The sequence below is a fragment of the Leucoraja erinacea genome, chromosome 19 (genome assembly GCF_028641065.1).
Source record: "Leucoraja erinacea ecotype New England chromosome 19, Leri_hhj_1, whole genome shotgun sequence".
NCBI lineage: Eukaryota > Metazoa > Chordata > Chondrichthyes > Rajiformes > Rajidae > Leucoraja > Leucoraja erinaceus.
The window spans coordinates 16263704-16291331 of NC_073395.1; the positions used below are offsets into that span (position 1 = coordinate 16263704).

Below are 27628 nucleotides of genomic sequence, written 5' to 3' on the forward strand. Positions count from 1 at the left end.
TCATGCTACCATTTGCAGTAAGGAGTGCCTTTCAACTTCAAGCCAAAGCACCCAAGCCACCATTTGCAGTAAGTAGTGCTTTTCAATTTCAAACCAAAGCACCCAAGCCACCATTTGCAGTAAGTAGTGCCTTTCAACTTCAAGCCAAAGCTCCCAAGCCACCATTTGCAGTAAGTAGTGCCTTTCAACTTCAAGCCAAAGCACCCAAGCCACCATTTGCAGTAAGCAGTGCCTTTCAACTTAAAGCCGAAGCACTCAAGCCAACATTTGCAGTAATAGTGCCTTTCAACTTCAAGCCAAAGCACCCAAGCCACCATTTGCAGTAAGTGGTGCCTTTCAACTTCAAGCCAAAGCACCCATGCCACCATTTGCAGTAAGTAGTGCCTTTCAACTTCAAGCCAAAGCACCCAAGCCACCATTTGCTGTAAGTAGTGCCTTTCAACTTCAAGCCAAAGCACCCAAACAACCATTTGCAGGCATTGCCTTTTTACTTCAAACAAACCATATTTTCATTTTCAAACCACATTAAGGGGACTCACAGTTGTGTAGACATTTGTTCAGTGTTATTCAGAGCTCTTAGAGACGTGACCTTTGGCTACATCCACCTTGCAGAGACTGAGTGAGGCACACCACTTCCTGGTTTTATAGTCCCTCCCCCTCCCTCTAGCAGGGGCAGCAGAGAGAATGGGGATAAAAAAAAAACATGAATGTCTCTCTGATTTGTCATCGATTGGAAAAGTCCTCCGCACCCATAAGGCGGAGGGGGGTTCTGAGCAACGTACCCAAAAATGACGGCCATAGGTTGCGGCGTTCTGTCGGAAATCGCAGCACAGTGGGCCAAAAGCGGTCAAGATCAGAGTTTTAGCAATATAGATACTATACTAAGTGGGACCGTTGGGTCCCATGTTCACACGGGAGGGCTGGTCCCCCAATTCAATATTCTACCTCAACCAATTGTAGACCACCACATTCAATTTCATAGCATTTCAAGCAGAGTGCAGGCCACCATATTCAATTACATAGCATTTCAAACAGAGTGCAGGCCACCACAGTCATATCCTGTATGTGACGGTTGATAGGGAGGAAGGTGAGGACAAGGGGGACTTAAAGAATGTTCCTTAAAGAATGAGGACATCTCCGATGCCCTGGTATGGAACATGTCATCCTGGGCGCAGATGCAGCATAGACGGAGGAATTGGCGGTAGAAATTGGGAGTAGATAGAGTCTTCTCAGTCCGTCTTAACCTAACTGATCTCCCGGTGGTCCAGCACTTCAACTGCCTCTCCCATTTCCAATCTGCCTTTCTGTCCTGGGCCTCCTCCATTGCCAGAGTGAGGCCCAGCGCAAATTGGAGGAACTTTTTCTTTTTCTTTTTCTTCTTAAGCCCTTTGCGCCTCTATGGAGCATAGGCCATTGACAAATTGGAGCACCTTATATTTCACTTGGGTAGTTTATACCCCAGCGGTATGAACATTGACTTCTCTTACTTCAGATAGCCCTTGCTTTCTCTCTGCATCCCCTTCCCCTTCCCAGTTCTCCCACTCGTCTTCCTGTCTCCACATATATTCTATCTTTGTCCCGCCCGCTCCCCTGACATCAGTCTGAAGAAGGGTCTCGACCCGAAACGTCGCTCATTCCTTCTCTCCAGAGATGCTGTCTCACCCGCTGAGTTACTCCAGCATTTTGTGTCTACCTTCGATTTAAACCTGCATCTGCAGTTCTTTCTTACAAATAAAACCGTCCAATCACGTCCAATCATAATTATTCAAAAATATTTGATGTTGGCAGCTTATATCTTCATTCAACCATAGTAATATTTGTTTTTTTCAATGACTCACGCACTTAATTGAGTAAAAACAAAACTTAAAATCTAGGAAAACGAAACCATCGAAAGTTAGACGGAATTTAATATACTGACAGGAAGGACACTTCCTGGTTGCATGTGCTGCAGATCTTTAACTGTGAGCCTTTTAAACGAACAGCTAGAGACTCTGGTAGGTGTATATTTCATTAAAACTATTCGAATAAATGAACGTAGGTTAACGAGGTTAATCCCTGGGATGGCGGGACTGACATATGAGGAGATTGGAAAGACTGGGCTTGCATTCACTGGAATTTAGAAGCATGAGAGGAGATCTTATAGAGATATATAGAATTATAAAAGGACTGGACAAGCTAGATGCAGGAAAAATATTCCCAATGTTGGGGGAGTCCAGGACCAGGGGCCACAGTCTAAGAATAATGGGGAGACCATTTAGAACTGAGATGAGAAAAAACTTTTTCACCCAGAGAGTTGTGAATTTGTGGAATTCTCTGCCACAGAAGGCAGTAGGGGCCAATTTGCTGGATGAATTTAAAAGAGAGTTAGATAGAGCTCTTGGGGCTAGTGAAATCAAGGGATATGGGGAGAAGGCAAGCACAGGTTTCTGATTGTGGATGATCAGCCATGATCACAATGAATGGTGGTGCTGGCTCAAAGGGCCAAATGGCCTCCTCCTGCACCTATTTTCTATGTTTCTATGAACCTCAGCTCTTCCTTAATATAGTGGGACAGATGAAACAGTGCCAAAACATAGTTTTAATATGGTTGTTCTCTTCTTCTTCTTCTTCTTCACACTGCCTCATTTCATGGGTTTACGTTGTAAACAGCAAAACTAGCCTTGTCCAGCGTTGGATTTACTCAGTGGATCCACAACACCAAGACCCAGCTGGATCTAACTTAAAATGGATACAAGGGAGGAGGATGCAGCTGGTAAGAGCTCTTTAAAACTAAGACCATATGAAGAGAATTATACAGTCTGGAACTTGCCTCATGTTGTGCTTGCTGAAATATATATAATTAATCACCAACAATACAACTGAATGAGTCACCCAGAGAGAAGACCAGTAACATGATCTTCATTCGTGCAGTTTAATGGGCATCCTACCTCATAGATTTACTGGGAGTCAGATGCAGAATTGTTTTGATCTTCCCAGGTGCCAGGAGTCAGGTTGTGAGCAGTTTCAGTGGCTGTCTGAACACCCAGTAACACTTCCTTTATCATGGTTGTTGGCCCTGCTTTGCATCTGCCACTACTTCACCTGTACATTCAGGCAGATAGGAAATGTGTGAGCATGAGACTGTAGGGTGAGCAGGTGGTACAGGAGTCACCCCCACCCCCTTCTTAAATTGATTGACTGCAGGCATAAATAGCCACCCGGAGTTCTGATACTGTAGTGCAAAGATCTGACCCAAAACAAATTAAGATTTAGGATTAGATATATCCTGGATGTTTGGGAAAGGGAAAGTAAGAAGTCAGAGAGATTGTAGAATATCGCTGAGGAAGATATTGGATTGCTGAAAGGAGAGAATGTTCTTGGATGATAAAGGACAGAAACCACATAATTTGACTTAAGAAATAAAAATACCATTGCACTTCTGGGTGCATTCTATTGGCCAACAAGTAAAAAGAATGAAGTGTAGAAAATTTGTGGGGAAATTTATAAAGATATACTAGACTAAGTGGGACTCGTTGGGTCCCATGTTCAAGTCAAGTTCAAGTCAAGTCAAGTCAAGTCAAGTTTATTTGTCACATACACATACGCGATGTGCAGTGAAATGAAAGTAGCAATGCTCGCGGACTTTTGTGCAAAAGACAAACAACAAAACAACCAAACAAATTATAAACACAATCATAACACACATATTCTTTTACATAATAAATAATAGAAGGAAAAACGTTCTGTAGAGTTAGTCCCTGGTGAGAAAGGCGTTTACAGTCCGAATTGCCTCTGGGAAGAAACTCCTTCTCAACCTCTCCGTTCTCACTGCATGGCAACGGAGGCGTTTGCCTGACCGTAGCGGCTGGAACAGACCGTTGCAGGGGTGGAAGAGGTCTCTCATGATTTTGTTTGCTCTGGAGTTGCACCTCCTGTTGTATAGTTCCTGCAGGGGGGTGAGTGAAGTTCCCATAGTGCGTTAGGCCGAACGCACTACTCTCTGCATGGCCTTCTTGTCCTTGGCAGAGCAATTCCCGAACCAGATGGTAATGTTCCCGGACAAGATGCTTTCCACCGCCGCTGCGTAGAAGCACTGTAGAATCCTCGGAGACACTCTGAATTTCCTCAATTGCCTGAGGTGGTAAAGACGCTGCCTTGCCTTACTCACCAGTGCTGAGGCGTGTGATGACCATGTCATATCCTCAGAGATGTGGACTCCCAGATATTTAAAACAGTTCACCCTATCCACAGGATCCCCATTTATATTCAATGGAGTGTACGTCCTCGGATGATGTGCCCTCCTAAAGTCCATGATCAGCTCCTTCGTTTTTTTGATGTTCAAGAGGAGGCTGTTCTGCTGGCACCAGAGTGCTAGATCAGCCACCTCCTCCCGGTAGGCCTTCTCATCATTGTCTGAGATCAGGCCCACCACCACAGTGTCATCAGCAAACTTAATTATTGAATTGGAGCTGAACCTAGCCACACAGTCATGTGTGTACAGGGAGTACAATAGGGGGCTGAGGACGCAACCCTGGGGCGATCCTGTGCTCAGGGTGTGGGACTTCGATGTGTTCCCTCCCATCTTGACTACCTGGGGCCTGGCGGTGCAAAGTCCAGGACCCAGGCACACAGGGAGGTGTTGAGCCCCAATTCCAGTAGCTTCCCGGCCAGTCTGGTGGGGACTATCGTGTTGAAGGCTGAACTGTAGTCTATGAACAGCATTCTCACGTAGCCCCCCTTCTGGCTGTCCAGATGGGAGAGAGCGGTGTGCAAGACCTGGGAGACCGCATCGTCCGTGGACCTGTTCACACGGGAGGGCTGGTCCCCCAATTCAATATTCCACCTCCACCAATTCCAATATTGGTGGCCAATGGGGGATTTCTGGAGCACACATATGGGTGTTGTGGGCCAAAGGGACTAGTATGGACATTGTGGTCTGAATGGATTATTGGGCTGGCAGCTCAGTCACTCAGGCCGGTGGGCTGGCAGTCATTCAGGGCTGGTGGCATTTCAAGCAGAGTGCAGGCCACAAAATTCAATTTCACAGCATTTCAAGCAGGATGCAGGCCACCAAATTCAATTTCATAGCATTTCAATCAGAGTGTAAACCACCACTTTCAATTTTATAGCATTTCAAGCAGAGTGTAGGCCACCACATTCAATTTCATAGCATTTCAAGCAGAGTGCAGGCCACCACATTCAATTTCATAACATTTCAAGCAGTGTGCAGGCCACCACATTTGATTTCATAGCATTTCAAGCAGAGTGCAGGCTACCCCATCAATTTCATAGCATTTGAAGCAGAGTGCAGGCCACCGCATTCAATGTCATAGCATTTCAAGCAGACACCACATTCAGATTCATAGCATTTCAAGCAGGGTGCAGGCCACCACGTTTAGTTTCATATCATTTCAAGCAGAGTGCAGGCCACCACACTCAGTTTCATAGCATTTCAAGCTGAATGCATGCCACCACATTTAATTTCATAACATTTCAAGCAGAGTGCAGGCCACCAAATTGCCAAACAACTCAATAGACAATATGTGCAGGAGCAGGCCATTTGGCCCTTCGAGCCAGCACCGCCATTCAATGTGATCATGGCTGATCATCCCCAATCAGTACCCCCGTTCCTGCCTTCTCCCCATATCCCCTGACTCCGCTAGTTTTAAGACTAGTTTCTAGCTCTCTCTTGAAAGCTAGTTTCTAGCTCTCTCTTGAAAGCATGCAGAGAACCTGCCTCCGCCGCCCTCTGAGGCAGAGAATTCCACAGACTCACCACTCTCTGTGAGAAAAAGTGTTTCCTCATCTCTGTTCTAAATGGCTTACTCCTTATTCTTAAATTGTGGCCCCTGGTTCTGGACTCCCCCAACATCGGGAACATGTTTCCTGCCTCTAGTGTGTCCAAGCCCTTAACAATATTATATGTTTCAATGAGGATCCCCCTCATCCTTCTAAACTCCAGAGTGTACAAGCCCAGCTGCTCCATTCTCTCAGCATATGACAGTCCCGCCATCCCGGGAATTAACCTTGTAAACCTACGCTGTACTCCCTCAATAGAAAGAATGTCCTTCCTCAAATGAGGGGACCAAAACTGCACACGATACTCCAGGTGTGGTCTCACTAGGGCTCTGTACAACTGCAGAAGGACCTCTTTGCTCCTATATTCGATTCCTCTTGTTATAAAGGCCAACATGCCATTCACTTTCTTCACTGCCTGCTGTACCTGCATGCTTACTTTCATAGACTGATGTACAAGGATCCCCAGATCCCGTTGTACTTTTCCCTTTCCCAACTTGACGCCATTTAGATAGTAATCTGCCTTCCTGTTTTTGCTACCAAAGTGGATAACCTCACATTTATCCGCATTAAACTTCATCTGCCATGCATCTGCTCACTCCCCCAACCTGTCCAAGTCACCCTGCATTCTCATAGCATCCTCCTCACAGTTCAACTCATTGCATTGTCATTCAGGGCTAACAAATCATTTATTGCAAGTACATTGCAGATTCACAGTTCAGTTGATTCACAGCTTAGAATCACAGTTGTGGACTCGCCCACGCGATCTTCCAGAGTGATATCCAGGCATCCGGGGTTTTATAGTCCTGCCCCCCCCCCCCGGAAGGCGCGTTACTTTCATCATGGTGATTGACAGGCGAGAGGACCAATCAGCTGATCTCAAGATTTTTTATTTTCCATCGATCGGAAAAATCCTCGGGGCTGCCTCAGCGGAGGAGGACTGTCAGTAAGATGGCCAAAAATCAGCGATATATGGTAGCGTTCTTTCTAAAATCAATATACAGCACAGACAGGAAGTGGCCAAGGTGAAATTTTTAGTTATATAGATAAGAATTATTAAGTGCCACTAAAGGATGTTGTCAACTATCCAATTGGATTGGGGTAGTAGTTGGGCAAGAGGGGGTTAAAGTTATTGAAGTGTGCTCAGGGGAATATTTTGCATCAATATGTTTCCAGTCCAATGCGGGAAAAGACACTAATGGATCCATTTATGCAGAATGGCAGGGGTTAATTGGGTAATCATTTAGAATGTAGTTATACATTAGTTATGGGAAAAAAACAAGATTCTAAGATTCTGATCAGAACTGCTGCCATTTAGCCTTTTAAACAGCAGCTGCATGTGGCCAGTACTGACAGACACGAAAACCTGGCACATACTGTAGGGACAGATATGCAGCATTGATTATGCTGTTTCAGTCCATAGCTAGATTCAATGTGGGTATAGGATTCAGGGCACTGTTGATTCTAATGGTTCTTGTCGGGAGCAAAGGGAAGGGCATTTGCTTTAGATTAATAATAAGGCAAATTTCTGAAAATACAATCTGGTCGGTCAGCACTCACAGAGAAGACACATGAGTTAATGTTTTATTCAGTTACTGTTCTGATCCTACCAGGAATCTTGTCATGTACATGCCTCTTGAGTTCTGCCAAAGCATAATGAATGACTGCACATCTTTCTAGGCATAATTAATGGAGCATTCTCTGTGATGCCCAAGCATAGTTTGCCTTGTCTGTGCCCTTTCATTGGCTTGATGTCAGCACAGATGTCAGACACATATTTCCCATTATGCTCCCTCGACCTTTATCACCTGTGGAGGGTCTGTCAGCTGCTGTTGTACACTCCTAAATTACACAGCTTGCTCCCTGGAAACTGTAACTTCTTCTCAATATTACCTCAGTGTCTGCATCAGGGTACGGTTCAGGAAGATAAAGTCCACATGAACGCTGCAGTAGGTGTGGGTGGGGGTTTCTTTGTGAGATTCATCTTGGGAAGGCCTCTGTCAATGAACAAAGGTTTGTGTGGTTCCACAACTTCCTGCTGTATCAGCCATGAGGGGAGGAACATAGAATAAAGCTGCATCAACATATTTTTGCAAGAAATGAAAATATGCTCATATAATGTGTGAAATATTACTAGCAGTAAAGCTTCCTTTTATGCTTGTCCTCCCAGCACCCCCCAGCAGCTTTACCTGCCCTACATCTTCTACCAAATGCCTCCCTGTGATGCCACCAGACTTCAATATTGCAGAGCAGGATGGGCTAGTGCCCACAGCTCTGCCCATTCCACCGAGATGGCAGTCTGGCCTGGAAGTGGGAGGGGTGGATGGGGGGTGGGGGTCACTACCAATGTGCCGGTGGTGGGAACATGAATGCTGTTACACTGATTCCCCTGCGCAGAGGAGTCCTCTACCCTCATCGGCGCTGCCAGTACGTGAGCAAGTATTCACTGCATGCAAGAATGGGCAAGGACCTGAGAACCACAACGTCAAGCATCCCAGCTAAGTTACTGTCAAAGCTGTCAGTGATTGAATGTTTGTGATTGCCACCACATTTATTGAATCATCTGAGCTTTTAAAATATCTAAATTTGTAAAAATATTATAAAAATAAAATGAAAACTCTCAAAAGTTAAAACTATACACTCAACAGAACTCAATTGAAAAAAAAAAAGAGAAATATATGACCAAAGGTTTACTCTATTCCTCACAGCTATATGAGATGCCTTAACTCTTTAGTCACCCCTGGGGATATTGATCTGGTACACCACAAGCACAAAGCAAATCCAAAGGCAAACAGGAGAGATGGTGTCTGCATACTTCTTAAAATCTCTAAGTCATACAACATTTCCTTTGTGCGTGTATCACAGTTTCCATCTTCCTGTTATGGCAGTGTGTGGTAACATACTGAATTAAAATTACACCGACTCGTGTGCTGCAGCAAACCTGATAAACATCTATAATGAGATATTTTTTCTTAATAATATCTTGTCATTTATTGTTAATGCCATGGGATAGCTCCTACTTTATCACGTTTTACCTCCAGCAGCATTGGCAAAATCAAACCATAAAATGGCTTGTTAAATGGTGATTGTTGCTTACGTTGGCTTATTAATACTGAAGATCATAGTAGGGTTCCTCAGTGTCTCCCAGTACCTTTGTGTAGCTTATATTTGAAGCAAAGGCAGAATTAAAAATATTTATTAAAGGCAGAAATTCACAACTAACTGCTTGGATCGAACAAGGAAAAAAGTATCGCACTGTGATACTAGGCACTCATGATGTGAGGCATGGAATATAAAAGGAAGTTGAAAGTGCATTTAACAGGGGTAACAGAATAATAACAAAAGGTTTTAATTTACATGTGAGCAGAAAAATTCAAATTAGTATTAACAATGTACTGAATTAATTCTGGAAAGTATACAAGATGGATTTGTTAATCAGATAAATCAATGAACAGGCTATTTTAAATCTAGTTATATGTCAGTAGAATGCATTGATCTGATTGTAAAGGGGCTCCTAAGAAGGAATGAACATTATGTAATTGAATGTTACATTTTACTTCGGAGTCACGTGAGTGACTACGTGAAGAACCCACCCAGCGCGCAGGCGCGGCTTTACGTCAACAGTGCAACAGCGGCAGCAGCTGGAGCCAGGCTCTCCAGCTGCAGCATAAAGACAAGACCTCAGGTAAGTGCCTTTTTTGTGTTACAGAGTCGCTCAAGGGAGAATTATGGCCTCTCGAAAGCGACCAGCCAGAAGGACTGCCTGCCCAACTCCACCCGAGGAGGGGTCCATAGCTGGGCGGCAGCCACTCGTAGCGGAGGAGCCATTTCAACGCTCCCGCTCACCCGACACCGAGCCGCCCCCTGTGCTGCAGATATCGACGCCCCGCACAGGGAGGAAGGCTACTCACAAAACCGACCGGCCGATGTCCTCCGATTCATCGGAGGAACGGGAACGCTCTCCACCACCGAAACGGGGAGACGCTCGCATCAGCTGCATGAGGCAGCTCCTAGAGCAAATGATCGATGAGGAGATGCAGGCTAGGCATCTCCCAGGAGGACGGGCTTTGGCCTCCTCCTCACCACACCCTTCTGTACCCTCTATGTTCGAGGGCAGTAAGGGAGGCCAGGACTGGGCTGGCCTATCCCAAGGGCAGGCGGAGGATAACATCAGTATGCCGGGCGTGCTAGAAGAAGAGCTACTGGGTGTAGTGGGCCGGTACGCAGCGCCCCCAACGACTGGGATGGTATTGCCACCCACAGGCTGTCCAACAACCCGCTGCAGGACAAGGTCGTCCAGCAGGCCCTTGACACGTACACAGCGCCAGAGAATTGCGAGGCGCTGCGGGTCAAAACGGTCAACGGGCAGATATGGAACAGTTGGCAGCACGCCTCGGCATCCACCAGCAGGTACCGAGCTGGTGAAAGCCTGGTGACCGCCTCCCAATACCCCCAGAGCTCTTTTTTAGAGCGGGGCCCAGGGCGGAGCCGTGGGAAGATGCGCCGCCCCACCGCAGCACCAACACGGACAACCTTGGGCCAAACCGACCGAAAACGACCCCACAAATAAACATGGAGGTAGGTGGGTCTGGTTCCTGCCAACATACACAGACAACGGGTGCTGTATTAACAGGAGGACGTTTGAGGTTCTTCAAGCATGTTTGGTGCTCCTTAACTAACAATAAGTTTATACTCAACAGTATCAGTGGATACAAAATTGAATTCAAACCAGGCTTACAACCTCCAGTTCAGAACATGCCCCAAAGGGTATTCCTTCCCTCAGCTTTTGAGAAGGTAGAAGGACAAGCTGAACTAGATAGGCTCGTGGCTAAAGGCATCATAGAAATGACCACACACGAGCCGCACGAATTTGTATCAAATATTTTTCTTAAATCCAAGAAAGATGGTGGGTGTCGCATTATTATTGATTTGACGTCACTCAATCAGTCTGTTGAGTATCAACATTTCAAAATGGAGACATTTGTCACTGCCAGACAACTGATCTCCAAGGGATACTACATGGCAAGCATAGATATCAAGGATGCTTACTATTTAGTACCCATTCATAAGGATTATTACAAATATCTGAAATTTATCTGGATGGGCCAACTGTGGCAGTACAGAGCCTTGCCCAATGGTTTAACAACAGCTCCCAGATTATTTACAAAAATTCTCAAAGTGGCCATGAAAAAATTGAGAGAACAAAAACATTTAGTCGTGGCCTATCTGGACGATGTTCTCATATTAGGGAGAACAAGGGAACTAGCTGTCGCAGGAGTTTTAGCCACTAAACAACTCCTTGAAACTTTGGGATTCATCCTACACCCAGATAAATCAATATTGGAGCCTACTACTAACATGGATTACTTAGGATTCACTATTGACACTATCCATATGACTGTCACTCTGCCTAGAAACAAAAAAGTTTCACTCATCGAAGCTTGTAATAATTTAATTGCTACACCGCAACCAAGGATACGGCACGTAGCCAGAGTTATTGGCTCTATAGTAGCAGCATTCCCGGCTGCCCAACATGAAGTGTGCCCTTGCATTATCAAAATTTGCAAAGTCCAAAGGACTCAGACACTATGGATCCATTAATAGAGGGCATTATGACCGCAAAATGGAGTTACCCACTGAAGTTATCAGAACTTCAGTGGTGGGGTCGATAAATTTGGCACAGATTACAGATTCCTATCGCCGTCTGCCATTTAGCCATAACCAAACAACGGATGCCAGTGGCTTTAGGCTGGGGAGCTACTAACTCCATGGACATACTGTGGGGATGGATATGCAGCAGAGGATCGCTGCTACAATCACTGGGCATAGCTAGATTCAATGTGGGTATAGGATTCAGGGCTAAAAGCATTCTAATGGATCTTGTCGGGAGTGCAGGTTAGGGCATTTGTTTTAGATTAATAATAAGGCGGTTCTGAAAATACCAATCTGGGTGGTCAGCACTCACAGATCATGCGACAAATGAGTTAATATAATTATTCAGTTACTGTTCTGATCCTACCAGGAATATTTGTCATGTACAGCCTCTTGAGTTCCAGGCAAGCTATAATTTAGTGACTGGACACCTTTCTAGGAAAATTAATGGAACATCGAATGGATGATTGGACCCAAAAATAGTTTAGAATTGTCAAGCCTATGGTACCAGATATAGATTTGTCAGCACAGATGTAAATCACCAACTTTCCCATTATGCTCCCTGGGAACCTTTATCACCTGTGGAGGTCTGTCAGCAGCTGTTGTACACTCCTAAATTACACAGCTTGCTCCCTGGAAACTGTTCTTTCTCAATATTACCTCCCTTCTGCCTGCATCAGGGGTACTCCAGGAAGATAAAGTCCACATGAACGCCTCTGCAGTATTCTGGTGGGTGCCGGTTTCTTGTGAGATTCACCTTGGGTTCCCTCTGTCAATGAACAAAGGTGGTAGTGACACCACAACATCTGCATATCAGCCATGAGGGGAGGAACATAGAATAAAGCTGGCACATAGTTTTGCAAGAAATGAAAAATGCTCATATAATGTGTGAAATATTACTGAGCAGTAAAGCTTCCTTTTATGCTTGTTATCCCAGCACCCCCCCAGCAGCTTTACTGCCCTGCGATCTTCTACCAAAAACAGTACCTGACCTGCATCACCAGACTTCAATATTGCAGGAAGGATGGGCTAGTGCCCACAGCTCTGCCCATTCGATCTCGGATGTGCAGGGAGTTCCTGGAAGTGGGACGGGTGGACCTTAAGGGGGGGGGGGGGGGGGGGGGGGTACACTACCAATGCCCGGTGGTGGCAACATGAATGCCCATACACTGATTCCCCTGCGCAGAGGAGTCCTCTAAAGGGATCTATAACTCATCGGCGCTGCCAGTACGTGAGCAAGTATTCACTGCATGCAAGAATGGGCAAGGACCTGAGAACCACAACGTCAAGCATCCCAGCTAAGTTACTGTCAAAGCTGTCAGTGATTGAATGTTTGTGATTGCCACCACATTTATTGAATCATCTGAGCTTTTAAAATATCTAAATTTGTAAAAATATTATAAAAATAAAATGAAAACTCTCGAAAGTTAAAACTATACACTCAACAGAACTCAATTGAAAAAAAAAAGAGAAATATATGACCAAAGGTTTACTCTATTCCTCACAGCTATATGAGATGCCTTAACTCTTTAGTCACCCCTGGGGATATTGATCTGGTACACCACAAGCACAAAGCAAATCCAAAGGCAAACAGGAGAGATGGTGTCTGCATACTTCTTAAAATCTCTAAATCATACAACATTTCCTTTGTGCGTGTATCACAGTTTCCATCTTCCTGTTATGGCAGTGTGTGGTAACATACTGAATTAAAATTACACCGACTCGTGTGCTGCAGCAAACCTGATAAACATCTATAATGAGATATTTTTTCTTAATAATATCTTGTCATTTATTGTTAATGCCATGGGATAGCTCCTACTTTATCACGTTTTACCTGCAGCAGCATTGGCAAAATCAAACCATAAAATGGCTTGTTAAATGGTTATTGTTGCTTACGTTGGCTTATTAATACTGAAGATCATAGTAGGGTTCCTCAGTGTCTCCCAGTACCTTTGTGTAGCTTATATTTGAAGCAAAGGCAGAATTAAAAATATTTATTAAAGGCAGAAATTCACAACTAACTGCTTGGATCGAACAAGGAAAAAAATATCGCACTGTGATACTAGGCACTCATAATGTGAGGCATGGAATATAAAAGGAAGTTGAAAGTGCATTTAACAGGGGTAACAGAATAATATCAAAAGGTTTTAATTTACATATGAGCAGAAACATTCAAATTAGTATTAACAATGTACTGAATTAATTCTGGAAAGTATACAAGATGGATTTGTTAATCAGATAAATCAATGAACAGGCTATTTTAAATCTAGTTATATGTCAGTAGAATGCATTGATCTGATTGTAAAGGGGCTCCTAAGAAGGAATGAACATTATGTAATTGAATGTTACATTAAATTTTATTTAACCAGATTTTTCTTTCTAAATGTTGGAATCAGTTTAAACAGAGCAGGCAACTAGGCTAAGAGAGGTGGGTAAACAACATTAAAAGATATAACAATTGATAGGCAATGCAAGTATTCAAATAAATAATGGATAAATACCTTTAGGGCACAAAAGCAACAGGAAAAATGTTCCTTCCATGGAAACCAGCAGAAATGTTAAAAAGTATTGAATCTAAGGAAGATGCTTATGGAAACAAAGTAGGCCTTTGCTGTTAAATGGTTATGAAATACGTGAAACTAAATCCTGTTGAAGATAGTAAAGCAAGACATTTTGGACGTGTTTAAGGAAGGAATTAAAGAATATCTTGGCAACAGATGGGTGATGGTGATATGCTGGGCAGGTGGGCAGGATGGGTGAGGACAATTTTCTGCATGAGATTTTGGGGGGCTTTCTTTTGCATGAAATATTGTCAGAATGATTTCTTAAATTCCACCTGCCAAACATCAGCGTGGTTAAGTTTGGTGACCAGATTGCTATACTTTATATGCAGTTGATTAAAACAAATGAGGTTGAGGATTGTTTCATCCACTTCCTTTTTCTCCTAGGTTCGACCAAACAGGCAGATGGAAGAAAGAACGATGGTAATAATAGTTGCATTTTCCTATTTTATTGGAGATTTAACTAATTTCTCCACAGCATGTAAAATGAAAATTATTTATTTTCCTGGAATAAAAATATCGCCTTTCACCAGTTCCATGGATCATCAGCTGCTCTTCTGCTGGCTTAGGGGAAGGGAGGGCAACACAGTGAGGCAACCAGTCGAGTTACTGCCTCACAGCACCAGAGATCCAGGTTTAATCCTCACATCAGGTGCTGCTTGGTGTAGTCTGCACATTCCCCTGCCACTGTGTGGGTTTGTGCCCACATACTTTATTATACATGGTGCATTGTTTGTCTAGTGTGTAGCTGCGTAGTGGAAATTGGGGGGGGGGGGGGGGAATTGATTGGAATATGAGGAAAATAAAATGGGGTGGGTGTTGGATTGAGGCAGTATGCGTATTTGAGAATGAGTATTTGAAGCTGATACGCAGTCAGTGGGTTGAAAGACCTTTCTCCATGCTAAATGATCCTATAACTATAAATAAAGGAAAATACAATTGTCCATCCTGCCTGTACCAGACAACTGTCATTGGCTATAACCACATAAACAATGTGCACACTCCCAACAGTCAACGCTTATACATTGTTCCAATAACTGAGACAGAATCAATATCTCCTCTCTGGTTCTGCAACAGACTCTCACCCCCATTCTTCTCAAAGTTAGATCTTGGATCTTGAACTTCCTCGTTCTCACTTTTTTTGTATAGCATCTCAGTAGAACACAGCCTGGAAATACTTTTCCACCCAGATCAAACACATGCTGATGAGAAAACCAAAGGAAAGTTTGGTTTATCAGAAAATTATGAAATAACAAAGCTAAAAGGCCGAGTATTGGTACAAGAGGAAAACAGTGAACGAAAGGCATTGATAAGACACGCATAGGGTATTTGGTAGTAAGTCAAGATCAGGGTTTGGTTATGATCGTGTGAAGTGTTAGCAATGACAAAACAGGATTACAGAGATAAAGTTCACAAACGTAAAGGCTGATTAATAGTTATAGAGATTGAGAGATACATCATAGAAACAGACCCTTCAGCCCACTGAGTCTGTGCCAACCATCAACACCCATTTACACTATTCCCACTTTTTATTCTCCCATTCTCATTAAGTTTCCCTGGATCTAGCACTAACCTACACACCTGTAACAATTTACAGTGCTCAATTAACTTACCAATCTGCACATCTTTGGGATGTGAGAGGGAACTCATGTGGTCACAAGGAAAAGTTGCAAACTACACAGGCAGCACATGAGGTAAGGATTGAAATCAGATCTCTGATGCTGTGGAACAGTTGCTCCAGTAGCAGGCCTATTGTGCATATGTTTTTATGCAGAGAGGGATCCGGTCAAACTTCAATGTAGGACTGGAGAAATTGAGATTTAAAGATCAGAGAATCCACTGATATAGCTGAGACTCAAGGAGAATGCAGTGATCAAGAACCGGGTGGCCAATTGTGAAGCATCAGTTCCAGTGAATGACTCCTAGAAGGATTAAGTAGAGATGATGTAATCCTGGTTAGACACAAAAAGCTGGAGTAACTCAACGAGACAGGCAGCATCTCTGGGGAGAAGGAATGGGTGATGTTTCGGGTCGAGATCCTTCTTCAGACTGGTTAGGGATCAGGGAAATGAGAGATATAGATTGCAGGAGCCAGAAGGGAGTGGCCGCCTAGACTTGCAGCAAAGGGGGACGCTATCTCCAGCTCGACTCTGCCTGTTGTCCGGCAGCCCTAGACTGGTGGGATGCCGACCCGTATGTTCTCCCCATGACCTGCGTGGGTTTTCTCCGAGATCTTTGGTTTCCTCCCACACTCCAAAGACGTACAGGTTTGTAAGTTCATTGGTTTGGTACATGTAAAAATATTTCCTAGTGGGTTAACGTGCGGGGATCGCTGGTCGACGCGGACCCGGTGGGCCGAAGGGGCTGTTCTGTGCTGTGCTGTATCTAAACTAAACTAAAAACATCGTGGTCAGCATCATGAGTTGGGCCAAAGAGGCTAAATGCTGTAAGACTCTTATAATTCTGTAGAAGGGGATGTATATTGGAGGATTGGAGACAGGGGAGAGAAAGAAGAATATTATATTGTAATAATACAGTAAAGTTAAAGCTTGAGCCATTATCGGAGATTAAATACTCCCACCATACTTGCTGACTATGAAAGTTCAGTTTAACTCTTTTATAGGAAGAGTTTGAACAGGTTGTTATGACTCTTATTGCAGAATATGCCAGACCCATCCAACGGCTGGATGACAAGGAGACTCTCTTTATGTTACTCGCTCTACACATGGAGGAGTCCCCACTCTGTGAGTCTCCATTTTCTGAACCACGTGGTGATCAGGTGATCAAGGTAGGAAACATAACAGTAAATTTATTTAAAGAGTAGAAAGTATTGACCAAAGATTTTAACTGTGTTTCATTTCTGTGTTGAACCTAAAACTCTGGTGTTAAGTTGGATGGAAAATGGCAGTAACTGGTTTGGTATTTTGCCCAAAGAGATCACTGACCAGAACATGATTTTCGTGAACGAGTGGGTCATTTAACAGCAAAGTTTCACCAGATCTGTTATAATTTAGATTAAATTTTTTTTTTAGCCTACAGTATTTGGGTATTTGGCACAAATGAAACAAACACAAGTGCTTCAGAGTCACCAAGCCATACTGCTGAGAAATTGTGAGATTCAAAAATCACAAATGCTCTTGAGACAAATTCAGACAAAGAAGTGTTTTTATTAATTTCATATTCTGCAGAATAGGTGCCTCTCCTCTGATGTCCCCTAGAGGCACAAAGAAGATGGAGATGCTTTCTATCTTTATACCTTTCTTCACTATGGTCACTACCTCATGTCTCCCCATCGAGTTTCGTCCAATCATAACATAAAGCCCACATTCCCACGAGAATGTCCAGGAATGTCTCGGACCATCTCCTGACGTCAAAGACTCCCAAGGCTTCTGCTGAAGTTTCTAGCTGTTTGCTACTTTCTTTATCTAGAATTTCTCTCTGTTCTGTATATTGTTACTTTATTCTACCAGCAGTCTGGCTTCTGCTGATAAGCTCATTTCCTTCTAAGTTATATTTTTCAGAGTTCTAGTATAAATCAACGATCCCTATTAACCCTTTTCTCACAATCCACCATTTTTCTTTTTGCTACGCATCTTTTGATTTATACAATATCTTCCTTTTCTAGTGCTAGCAGCAGATTCTTCGCCTCCCTATCCTCCTCTCGCTAGTCATACTGTGTTCTGAAGGCCAGCGCAGGGAATGATACAACATCCGAATAGGCACAAAGTCAATGGTTCCTTCCCTTCACGCACAGTCTACGGGCTGATATTGTCCGGTGGGGCCTCCACAGGACCCTTAAATCGGTTTGCGTGTGTCCACCCTTTTTCTTTTGTTCGTACTGCTGTCTCGGTGATTAATAACACAAGGTAGGGTCCAGTCCACTTTGGTTGCAGCTTTTCTTCTTTCCATGATTTTACAAGATCCCAGTTCTCTGCTTTCACAGAATGGATTGGCAAGTCGAGATGGGGACTCTGTGCCAGCAGCCCCTTGGTTTTTAATTCTGTAATAGAATGAGATACTGCCAGTAAACAGTTCCTTAAGAAAACATCATTACCATGGTGGGTATTCCTTCTATCTTTCCCAAATAATAAAAACCTAACTTGTTCAATCTTTCTCTGTATCTTAGTTGCTGAAACCCAGTCAACATTCTAATTGATCTCCTCTGTACTCTCTATTTTGTTAACCTTTTTCCTATAATTATGCCTACCAAAATTATACACCATACTCCACAATTGACCTCACCAATAGCTTATACAATTTAACATTACAACCCAACTTCTATACACAATGCTCTGATTTATAAAGGCCAACACACCAAAATCTTTCTTTACCATCCTTTCTACACGAGATTCCACCTTCAGGGAATTATACACAGTTGTTCCTAGATCCCTCTGTTCAACTTCATTCCTCAATTCACAATCATTTACCATGTAAGTCTAATTTGAATTTGTCCTGCCAAGTTGTATCACCTCACACTTATCAACATTAAACCCATCTGTCATGTTTCAACCCACTCTTCCAAATGACCTAAATCTCTCTGTACATTTTTAAAATCTACTTAATTATTCACAACACCACCTATCTTAGTATCATCTACATACTTCTTAATCTAACCACACCAACATTCATATTATTGATTCACATGACAAACAACAGTGGACCCAACACACATCCCTGAGGTACCCCTCTAGTCATTGACCTCCAACCTGATAAACATCCATCCACCATTACTCTCTGACATTTCCCATACAGCCACTTTTTAATCCATCTTGCTATTCCTTACTAACCGCTTCTTAACTAACCTTATTTCCTTTATTGAACCTTGTCAAAGGCCTTACTGAAGTTCACCACTTTAACCTCATCAATTTTCTTAATAACCTCTTTTAAGAAAAATCAGGATTAGTCAAATATCACAATCACAAATCCATGCTAATTCTTCCTAATCCTACCCTATTTGTCCAAATTCCTATAATATTGTCTTTAGTATCCTTTCCATTATTTCCCACCACTGATGTCAAACAAGTTCTTGTTAAAACTCTACTCTTCTTTGTCCTCCTGTTCAATTACCTCAGGGCTATTATCTATTCGTACCTGTGGGACAGCCCTCATGTAATTATTGAAATCGTACTAGGTATCTCAACCTTCTAAACGAACATCGGTCGGTGATTTAGAAAACTCATACATACACCTTGTCTTCAGGTTTAAAGGGTCCTTCTTCCTGGTCCATCTCCAACAGCTTTTACTTTACCTGTTCATAAATAGACTTGTATATCATTATTAACTGTTTCATATACTTTTTAAATTCTATCTGTAACTGTTCCAAACTCGGTCCCTTGCAGGAACTTCTCCATTGTGTCACCTGCTGGTTAGTTTGCATGCAACATTTCTTCAGTGCCAATGGCAGAGCATTACACAAATCTTATTTATTTTATCCTTCAATGTTCCATTTATTCTTTTCATCAAATGAAAACAATCCGTTGTCAAAGCTGATTTCTGTGGGTTTACCAAACCTCTTAATTACCTTATTCAGCATAAACGACACTACAGTGCTCATACCTAAATCGATTCAGACTTACCCTGGACATCTCTTCCAGATGCTGTTTCAGCTGCTTTGTCTGCATTTTAATTTAACTTCTTTGACATGTACTTTTTCCATTTCACCATACAATTTCAACATTTCCAATCTAGTCTGAACCATATCCTGCCTTTCCCAAGGTCATCATCTGCTGTCTTATATTCTGAAGTATTTCTCTCTCTTCACTTGTGGAATAAACCAACAAATTGTCCACATCAGCAAATACTTTCTAAGGGTATACCATATAACCATATATCGAACCTGCCTCCACCACCTTCACTGGAAGCTCATTCCACACAGCTACCACTCTCTGAGTAAAGAAGTTCCCCCTCAACTTTCAACTCTGCCTTTCCCATCTAATTAAAAAAACCTACCTCATCATAGCCTTTCTTGACATCCTTCCTTAAATCCCTTTCTCTCTCTTGGGGACCCCAGTCCTGTTAGGGCTTATAATCTCCAGATTAATTTCACTCCTGATAGGACTTTGAGGAAAAGTTCCCCAAGACATGTATTATTGGCATGTAACTCTCTGGCCCCGCTTGGTTCCCTCATAGGACTCACTTGTGTCAGTTCATCACTTATTTCAGTCTTTTCAACCAGGGGCTTTGTTCATTGACATTGACCGCAGAGACCAACTGTTTGCTGAATCGGGGGTTGGAAATAAATGACAATCCCACCACCTCCTTCAATTCTGCTTGACTTTAAGAAGAATGACTTCCACCACAATAGTTCATAATATAATGTTCACTGGTTGCCTTTTATTTCTTGTCCATTTTCAACTCTCCACCTTTTCATTCCCCTTTGTTCCTTGGGGTTCACCTTAAGTGGGTAACATTTGCTGAGGGGCCTGCATACCCTCGGTCATGACGGCATCCAACAAGAAGATGGCGCTGTAGCCGGTAAGTTTGTGAGCGGCGGCCATGTTTGTAGTCTTTTGTCGGCCCGGATGTAACAATTTACATCATGCATCTTTATCTGACACTTAGTGGTTCCCACCACTTTTACCAATGGTGCCTTCAAATCTTTCATGGCCAATAATCGTCCCACGTTCTCCTCCTCCAAAGCCCTAATCCATTTCCTTCCCCATCAGGGATATAGGGTGAGGCATTTTTATTTATTATTTATTTTAATTTTTTTATTTTAATTTTTTTTAGCCCTCTCAGTTTATGGGTGCCCCAAGGGATAATCTGTCATCCTGTCGTCTCCTACTTCTGTTTCTCTCTCTCTCTCTCTCTCTCTCTCTCTCTCTCTCTCTCTCTCTCTCTCTCTCTCTGTCTCTCTCTGTCTGGCTCTCTCTCTCTCTCTCTGGCTGTATCTCTGTGTCTGGCTCTCTCTCTCTCTCTGGCTGTATCTCTGTGTCTGGCTCTCTCTCTCTCTGGCTATATCTCTGTGTCTGGCTCTCTCTCTCTCTCTGGCTGTATCTCTGTGTCTGGCTCTCTCTCTCTCTGGCTGTATCTCTGTGTCTGGCTCTCTCTCTCTCTCTGGCTGTATCTCTGTGTCTGGCTCTCTCTCTCTCTCTCTGGCTGTATCTCTGTGTCTGGCTCTCTCTCTCTCTGGCTGTATCTCTGTGTCTGGCTCTCTCTCTCTCTCTCTGTATCTCTGTGTCTGTCTCTCTCTCTCTCTCTCTCTGTATCTCTGTGTCTGGCTCTCTCTCTCTCTCTCTCTCTGTATCTCTCTGTGTCTCTCTCTCTCTCTGGCTGTATCTCTGTGTCTGGCTCTCTCTCTCTCTGGCTGTATCTCTCTGTGTCTGGCTCTCTCTCTCTGGCTGTATCTCTGTGTCTCTCTCTCTCTCTCTCTCTGTCTCTCTGTGTCTGGCTCTCTCTCTCTCTCTCTGTCTCTCTCTGTCTCTCTCTCTCTCTCTGTATCTCTCTGTGTCTGGCTCTCTCTCTCTCTGTGTCTGTCTCTCTCTCTCTCTCTGTTTCTCAACTTGAATGTCTACCATAAAACAACAAACCATAAAAGCTGGTCATGTTTCATCAATTAACTTATTTCCAATTATTTCAATCCATATTCACCATTATTTTAAATGTCCAATTCCTAGCACTAGTAACAATTTTCCAAATTAACGTTACTGACAAGAATTCTAAAAGAACATCAAGAAACGATTAAAAGAAAATCAAAAGCTGATTTTTACAACTTCCCTTTTTCAGGTTACGAGGATACAAAGAGTTAATTTTACAGCTTGTTCGCAATCCAATTTGAACTACAGTGGAAATTCTCGCTCCCGCCACTGTGTTCAATTTTACAACTTGCTCATTCCAACCTTTCATCTTACAACCATTCGTTCCAAACCGGTTTTTACATACAAATCACATTCGTTCCATTCTTACTTCAAATAGATTATTCATTTTATATTTTCTCCCTGTCCTGCACTCTTGTCCCCGGCCTTTGCCGTCTTCTTATCTGCTACTTTCGGGAGTAACTCCCTCATCATCCTGTCTCTCTCTCTCTTCTACTGCCTGCAACATAATCTTTACTACTTGTTTTTCACTTCTGTGAAAAGGAATTGATCTAACTGTTCTTGTCAGACCTAAAGGATCTTCAAGGAGGCTATTTAACAAACCCCCTTCCCCCTCAGGGTCCTCTCCTAGGTACCTCCCTCAGGGGTCTAATTTCAACCGAACTTATCTTCCCCTTCTGCCCTTTGACTCCCCGTCCTGTTGGCCGGGTGATCTTCGTCCACCCCGGCCCCTGTCTTCTCTTTCCTTTGGGTATTTTGGCCCCCTCCGGCTCTGCATTTGTCCCAACGGACTATACCTTATCATTGTTGGCTTCTCCAACCCCTGGGTATTTCCTGCCCTCCAGGGTCCAGCATTTGCCCCAACGGACTATTGGGCAGAATGCGGGGATTTGGCCCACAGCCTTTTCCCCTCCCTTCTGGGTTTGCCTTGCAGCCCCCTGAATCCTTCAGAGCGTCAACCACAAGGTCTTTCCACAATCGCCCAGGAAGTACTTTATTAGTCATTGTTCCTACCTGGGTTCTGTGCACAGAAATTGCTCGATTGATTTTTCGCGATTTTCAACTACTTCCACTTCTTTGCCGAGTCTCTGTTTGGTCTGGATACTACTGCTTAAACAGCTGATGGCAAGCAAGGAGTCTGAGACCGCTGAACTCAGCAGGGTGCACCTTCCCTTCGTCCGTCTACTCCCGTCAGCTGTCTAGAGTATTGGATCTCGGAACGAGCCCCCAAGTTGTGAGATTCAAAAATCACAAATGCTCTTGAGACAAATTCAGACAAAGAAGTGTTTTTATTAATTTCATATTCTGCAGAATAGGTGCCTCTCCTCTGATGTCCCCTAGAGGCACAAAGAAGATGGAGATGCTTTCTATCTTTATACCTTTCTTCACTATGGTCACTACCTCATGTCTCCCCATCGAGTTTCGTCCAATCATAACATAAAGCCCACATTCCCACGAGAATGTCCAGGAATGTCTCGGACCATCTCCTGACGTCAGACTCCCAAGGCTTCTGCGGTTTCTAGCTGTTTGCTACTTTCTTTATCTAGAATTTCTCTCTGTTCTGTATATTGTTACTTTATTCTACCAGCAGTCTGGCTTCTGCTGATAAGCTAATTTCCTTCTAAGTTATATTTTTCAAAGTTCTAGTATAAATCAACGATCCCTATTAACCCTTTTCTCACATAAATTAAAGCAAGATTGTCCAAAATTGCTAGCTTACCCTGGCAGCATAGGATGGCACATTCATGTGTTGCTTATAGATAATTAAGTTTGAAGAGTTAGGTTGGCCAAGATGTGAAACGTTCAATGAGATGAAGCCGAGCTGTGTAGAGCATTTGTAAGTATCTTATTGCAGGACCAGTTTGTCGTTGGAGTAATGTTAGCCAGTTCTTTCAAAAAGTACTTGATGGGAATAAAAATTGTTATGGAGGATCAGAAGTGGGTAAAACTGAATGAGATTTTAAAATCATTAAAGAGTCTTCGTCCTTGGTACGGCGCCTGATGTCAGAATTGAGATTATTATCATTCAATACACATTTTCTTTCTAATCTAACTGGACACTTAGGAAGACTACAGCTTTCAAGTAAATGTTTTCTCGTGAATAGCAGGAAGGTGTCGGGATGTTTGTGAAAGAATGTGTATGGAGTTTGCCCATTCTCCCTGTGACCCATCTGGGCTTCTGCCAGATTTTCCAGTTTCCACCTGCATCCTGATAATTTGGTAGGTTAATTGGCTGGCATAAAATGCCCCCTAATGTAGGTAACTGCCAGGAGAATTGGCTTCTGGGCATGTCACAGAGAATGAGTGGCCAGTTACAGAGAAATAAGCAGTTCAGTTTAGGTTATTGTCACGTGTACTGACGGACAGTGAAAAGCTTTCGCAAGCAGAGGGGAAATAGCACTGATGGGATAACTCTGTTGAGAGTCAGTATGGATCTCAAAGGTTCAAAGGTTATTTTATTGGTCACATACACCTAGGTGTAGTGAAATGTTTCTTGCCAATGCAGCACATAAAGAAAGAATACAGACATAACAATAATAAAGACATTTAAACATAAAAACATCCCCCCACAATGGTTCCCATTATGAGGGAAGGCACAGTGTCCAGTCCCCATCCCATGTCCACCTATAGTCGGGCCTATTGAGGCCTCCACAGTTGCTTTTCAGGAGGCCCGATGTTCCAGGCCGTTCTCGCCGGATGATTGTACTCCGACGTCGGGAGAGTCCTCTCCGCGGCATGGGAACCCTGGAAGGCCACTTCCCTTACCGGATACCGCGGCTTCCGAAGCCAACAAGGCCGTTGGAGCTCCACCACTGGCGATCTCATTGAGAGATCCCAGGCTCCCGATGTTTAAGTTCAGCGCCGCCGCCCGCAGCTGGCCGCCCGCAGCTGGCCGCCCGCAGCTGGCCGCCCGCAGCTGGCCGCCCGCAGCTGGCCGCTCCAAAGACTCGCAGCTCCGCGATGTTTATATCGGCGGTCTCAGCATACCGGAGTTCCAGCGCGGCGACCCAGGCAAGGCATCGCCCGCTCCGCTCCGCAATAGCGATCCAGCGCTGTACCGCCGCCGAAGCCGAGGTACTGGGCGTTCCCCTCACGAAACGCCACTCCAGGCCCGCTGGTAGGCCGCGAGGACGTGTCGAAAATGCAGCCCGGAGAAAAGCTGCCTCTCCGACCAGGTAGGGACCCTGAAAAGTAGTTTCCCCCTCCCCACCCCCACCCCCCCACATAAAAAAGTCTAGAACTCCATAAACAAAACACTAAAACTCATTAAAAATAAAAATAAAGTGAAAAATGAACAGCTGCAGGCTGGGCAGCCATACCACAGGACGGCGCCCCATAGCAACCACTCAGCAACTCTGATGGGCTGAATGACTGCCCACAATGGCATGAGTAAGAAAAGCAAGCGGTTGCCAGATCATGGCCTGCTCAGCTTAACTTCATTTCTCTGTCACTTCCAGTAGGGATGAGTACTGCGGAGAAGAGGTAGTTTTAGTGTTGTAATGAGATATTGCAGAAACAGGTTTGAATCCAACTGCTCTCTCCTCACAGTCTGTTTTAGAAACAAAGAGTCACAGAACTATGTAGCACAGAAGCAGGTTATTTGACTCATCTTGTCCACCAACAACCAAGTTGGCATACTGGGCTAGTCTCAATTGCCTGGATTTGGGCCATTTACTTCTAAACCCTTCCTATCCATATGTCTGTCCAAAGGTCTTTTAAAAGTTTTAATTGCATCCACCAACTGAAGATTGACCTATGGGAGGAGATGAAACTTTGTAGGCAAGATTTTCATTGTACATGTACTCACCGTACTTGGGCCTGTGACCATAGACTCGACTTGACCACTTGACGAGCATTGCAACTTCAATGGAAAGTTATGTATTAGTGCAGGAGTTGTTGAAAGGAAAATGTTTAATTACGCTACCCAGATTCAGCATACTCTAAAAATTCAACAGATTGATTTCTAGGACAGGGGTTGGCAGTGGGGATGGGGAGTGGATTGGAGGCATTATCTCCTTGGGTGAGATTAAACAGAATGGGCCCATAATCTGTGATGCAGTCTGGCCTGTGTCAAACAAAGCTGCAACATTACCCCAACACAATTTTCTACACCTGACCAACAAAACTATCGTGAGAGTGGAGCTAATCTTTGGGAATATTGGGAAGCTTATCTCAACTTCACTTCCGAGTATGATGAGGAAGGGTAGGCAAATGGTTTCTATGTTCTTCTGATCTTTGAATTGACAGGATTGACTGTTATAAAGGTCACTGGAGGGCATTCAACAAATGCTCTTATTTTAAAGCAAATGGAATCAGGAGGGAGTGACATTTTCAATATGAAATTGGTGCATTTATTATTGCTGGATATTTTCCAAAAGTTTACATCAGTTTTGTGTAAGGATAAACTTTGGATCGATGATTCGCTTCTGTTTTTATCTGATGGAGACGGGTGCAGTGGACACCGCTGAGAACATGATTAATTTAAATCCTTGTAGTACATGTCTGCCGTTGGCCACGGCTATATTTATAATACATTTTCAAGTGACCTATCTCATTATCCTGGTTTAATTCACATCTTTTCTCACAGATGAATAAAACTGGGATTGTCATGTGCGAGTCCAATTCCCTCCAGCGAATCGTGGCAATGGACTGCTCTCGGAAACAGCTACATGCCGTGCAGCTCGTCATCATGCACCTGACAACAATGGCAAACGGGTGCAATGTGTACCTCTCCAGGAAACCCTGCACTGAATGCGCAAAATGTCTAGTTCAAGGCAAGACTTATACTTTACAAAATCATTGACTTCAGAACAGTTCTTTTCCACTTTCCCCCTCCCCAAAGCTCCTGGTGTTGGCTGTCGAAATGAAGATATCCTTGATTCTGAACCAAGTGCATTTGTTCTTTCATATAATTGGGAATGAGGATTGTGAGGCAATTCTTAAGGTCATGAGTAGCACACATGGGAGACCTGGACAATGAAGAAGGGTCCCCAACACCTGCCTGCCCATGTCCTTTCAGAGATGTTGCCCAACCTGCTGATGTTACTCCAGAATTTTGTGTTCAATGCAAGATTCTAGCAACTGCAATTCCTTGTGGCTCAAGATCATGAGATTGATGCAGATGATAGAGTGACTTAGTCATCGACAATTAAATCTCACTTCCTAATTATTGATTAAGCGATTGTCTGTGAACAATTGTCATAGATCTCTCATTCCCACAACTCACACAACAATCCATACCAAGCATTTGTACAGACACCCATCCCTGCCAAGCTTTTCTTTAAACGTATTTCAAATTATCACTGTGTATTCTCGTACTCAGCCTTTACCTTACTGCCTGGTATTTATGTCCCCACTCTCTCAGGTACCCCACCATCGTATTTACATACAGTAGAACATAGATCACTACAGCACAGGAATAAGCCCTTCAGCCCACAATTTCAATGCCAAACATGATGCTAAATTAAATTAATCTCCTCTCCTTGCAGGTGACCCATTTCCCTCAATTTCTTGCATGTCCATGTGTCTATCTAAAAGCCCATTTGACATCCCTATCATATTGGCTTCCAGCACCACCGCTGGCAACAAATTCAAGGCATCCATCACTTTTGTGGAATAAACCTGTCCTGCACGTCACCTTTAATATTTCCCCCTTTCCTCTGACATTATAGCTATGTTCTCTTATCTTTGATATTTTCATCCTCAGATAAAGGTCCTGACTGTCAAGTCAATGCGATTCTGTCTACCATATCACTGCCAGATTCTCTCTACCCTATCTATTCCAAGTTCAGAATGTCTAACCTCTCCATACCCTTTTGACTTGTTTCTTTATCAAGTTTTTTATTGACTTGTTGTAGCACAAAAGGAGACTATTGCTAGCTCTCATTAAGGCAATCTCAAACCTTTTCCCTTCTCCCTGTGGCATTATTCTCTCTTGCATCCCACTCATCTTTTCTCCATTTGGTTTGCTTGTAACAGCTGTTAATTTCTAAAACTAATGGAAAATCATAGGATCTGGATTATAGTTAGTAAATTGATTTGTTTTGATTCCATATACATATTCATTTGCCTGTTTATTTATTTGAAAATTATTATTTAATTTAT

At 43.4% G+C, this 27628-nt stretch overlaps 2 protein-coding genes across 2 annotated transcripts in view; both read left to right on the forward strand.

Annotated features, from left to right (window-relative positions):
• Window positions 1-989: 989 nt before the first annotated feature.
• Window positions 990-27377, forward strand: LOC129706260 (cytidine and dCMP deaminase domain-containing protein 1-like). Its single transcript, XM_055650398.1, has 5 exons — window positions 990-1994; window positions 2650-2752; window positions 14376-14411; window positions 16649-16776; window positions 26112-27377. Exons 2-5 carry the CDS (start codon window positions 2725-2727, stop codon window positions 26325-26327), a joined length of 408 nt encoding a protein of 135 aa, XP_055506373.1. The 5' UTR covers window positions 990-1994; window positions 2650-2724; the 3' UTR covers window positions 26328-27377.
• The window catches only part of LOC129706556 (cytidine and dCMP deaminase domain-containing protein 1-like), a 57271-nt gene continuing 56114 nt past the window's right edge, over window positions 26472-27628 (forward strand). Inside the window, exon 1 of the mRNA XM_055650918.1 lies at window positions 26472-26475. Coding sequence (XP_055506893.1) covers window positions 26472-26475 — 4 coding nt within the window. The remainder of the gene's footprint in view (window positions 26476-27628) is intronic.

Coding starts and splice junctions, on each gene's coding strand:
- LOC129706260 (XM_055650398.1), top strand. CDS start 2,725: ATGGATACAAGGGAGGAGGATGCAGCTG. Junction 2,753..14,375: donor AAGGGAGGAGGATGCAGCTG/GTAAGAGCTCTT, acceptor TTTTTCTCCTAG/GTTCGACCAAACAGGCAGAT. Junction 16,777..26,111: donor GTGGTGATCAGGTGATCAAG/GTAGGAAACATA, acceptor CTTTTCTCACAG/ATGAATAAAACTGGGATTGT.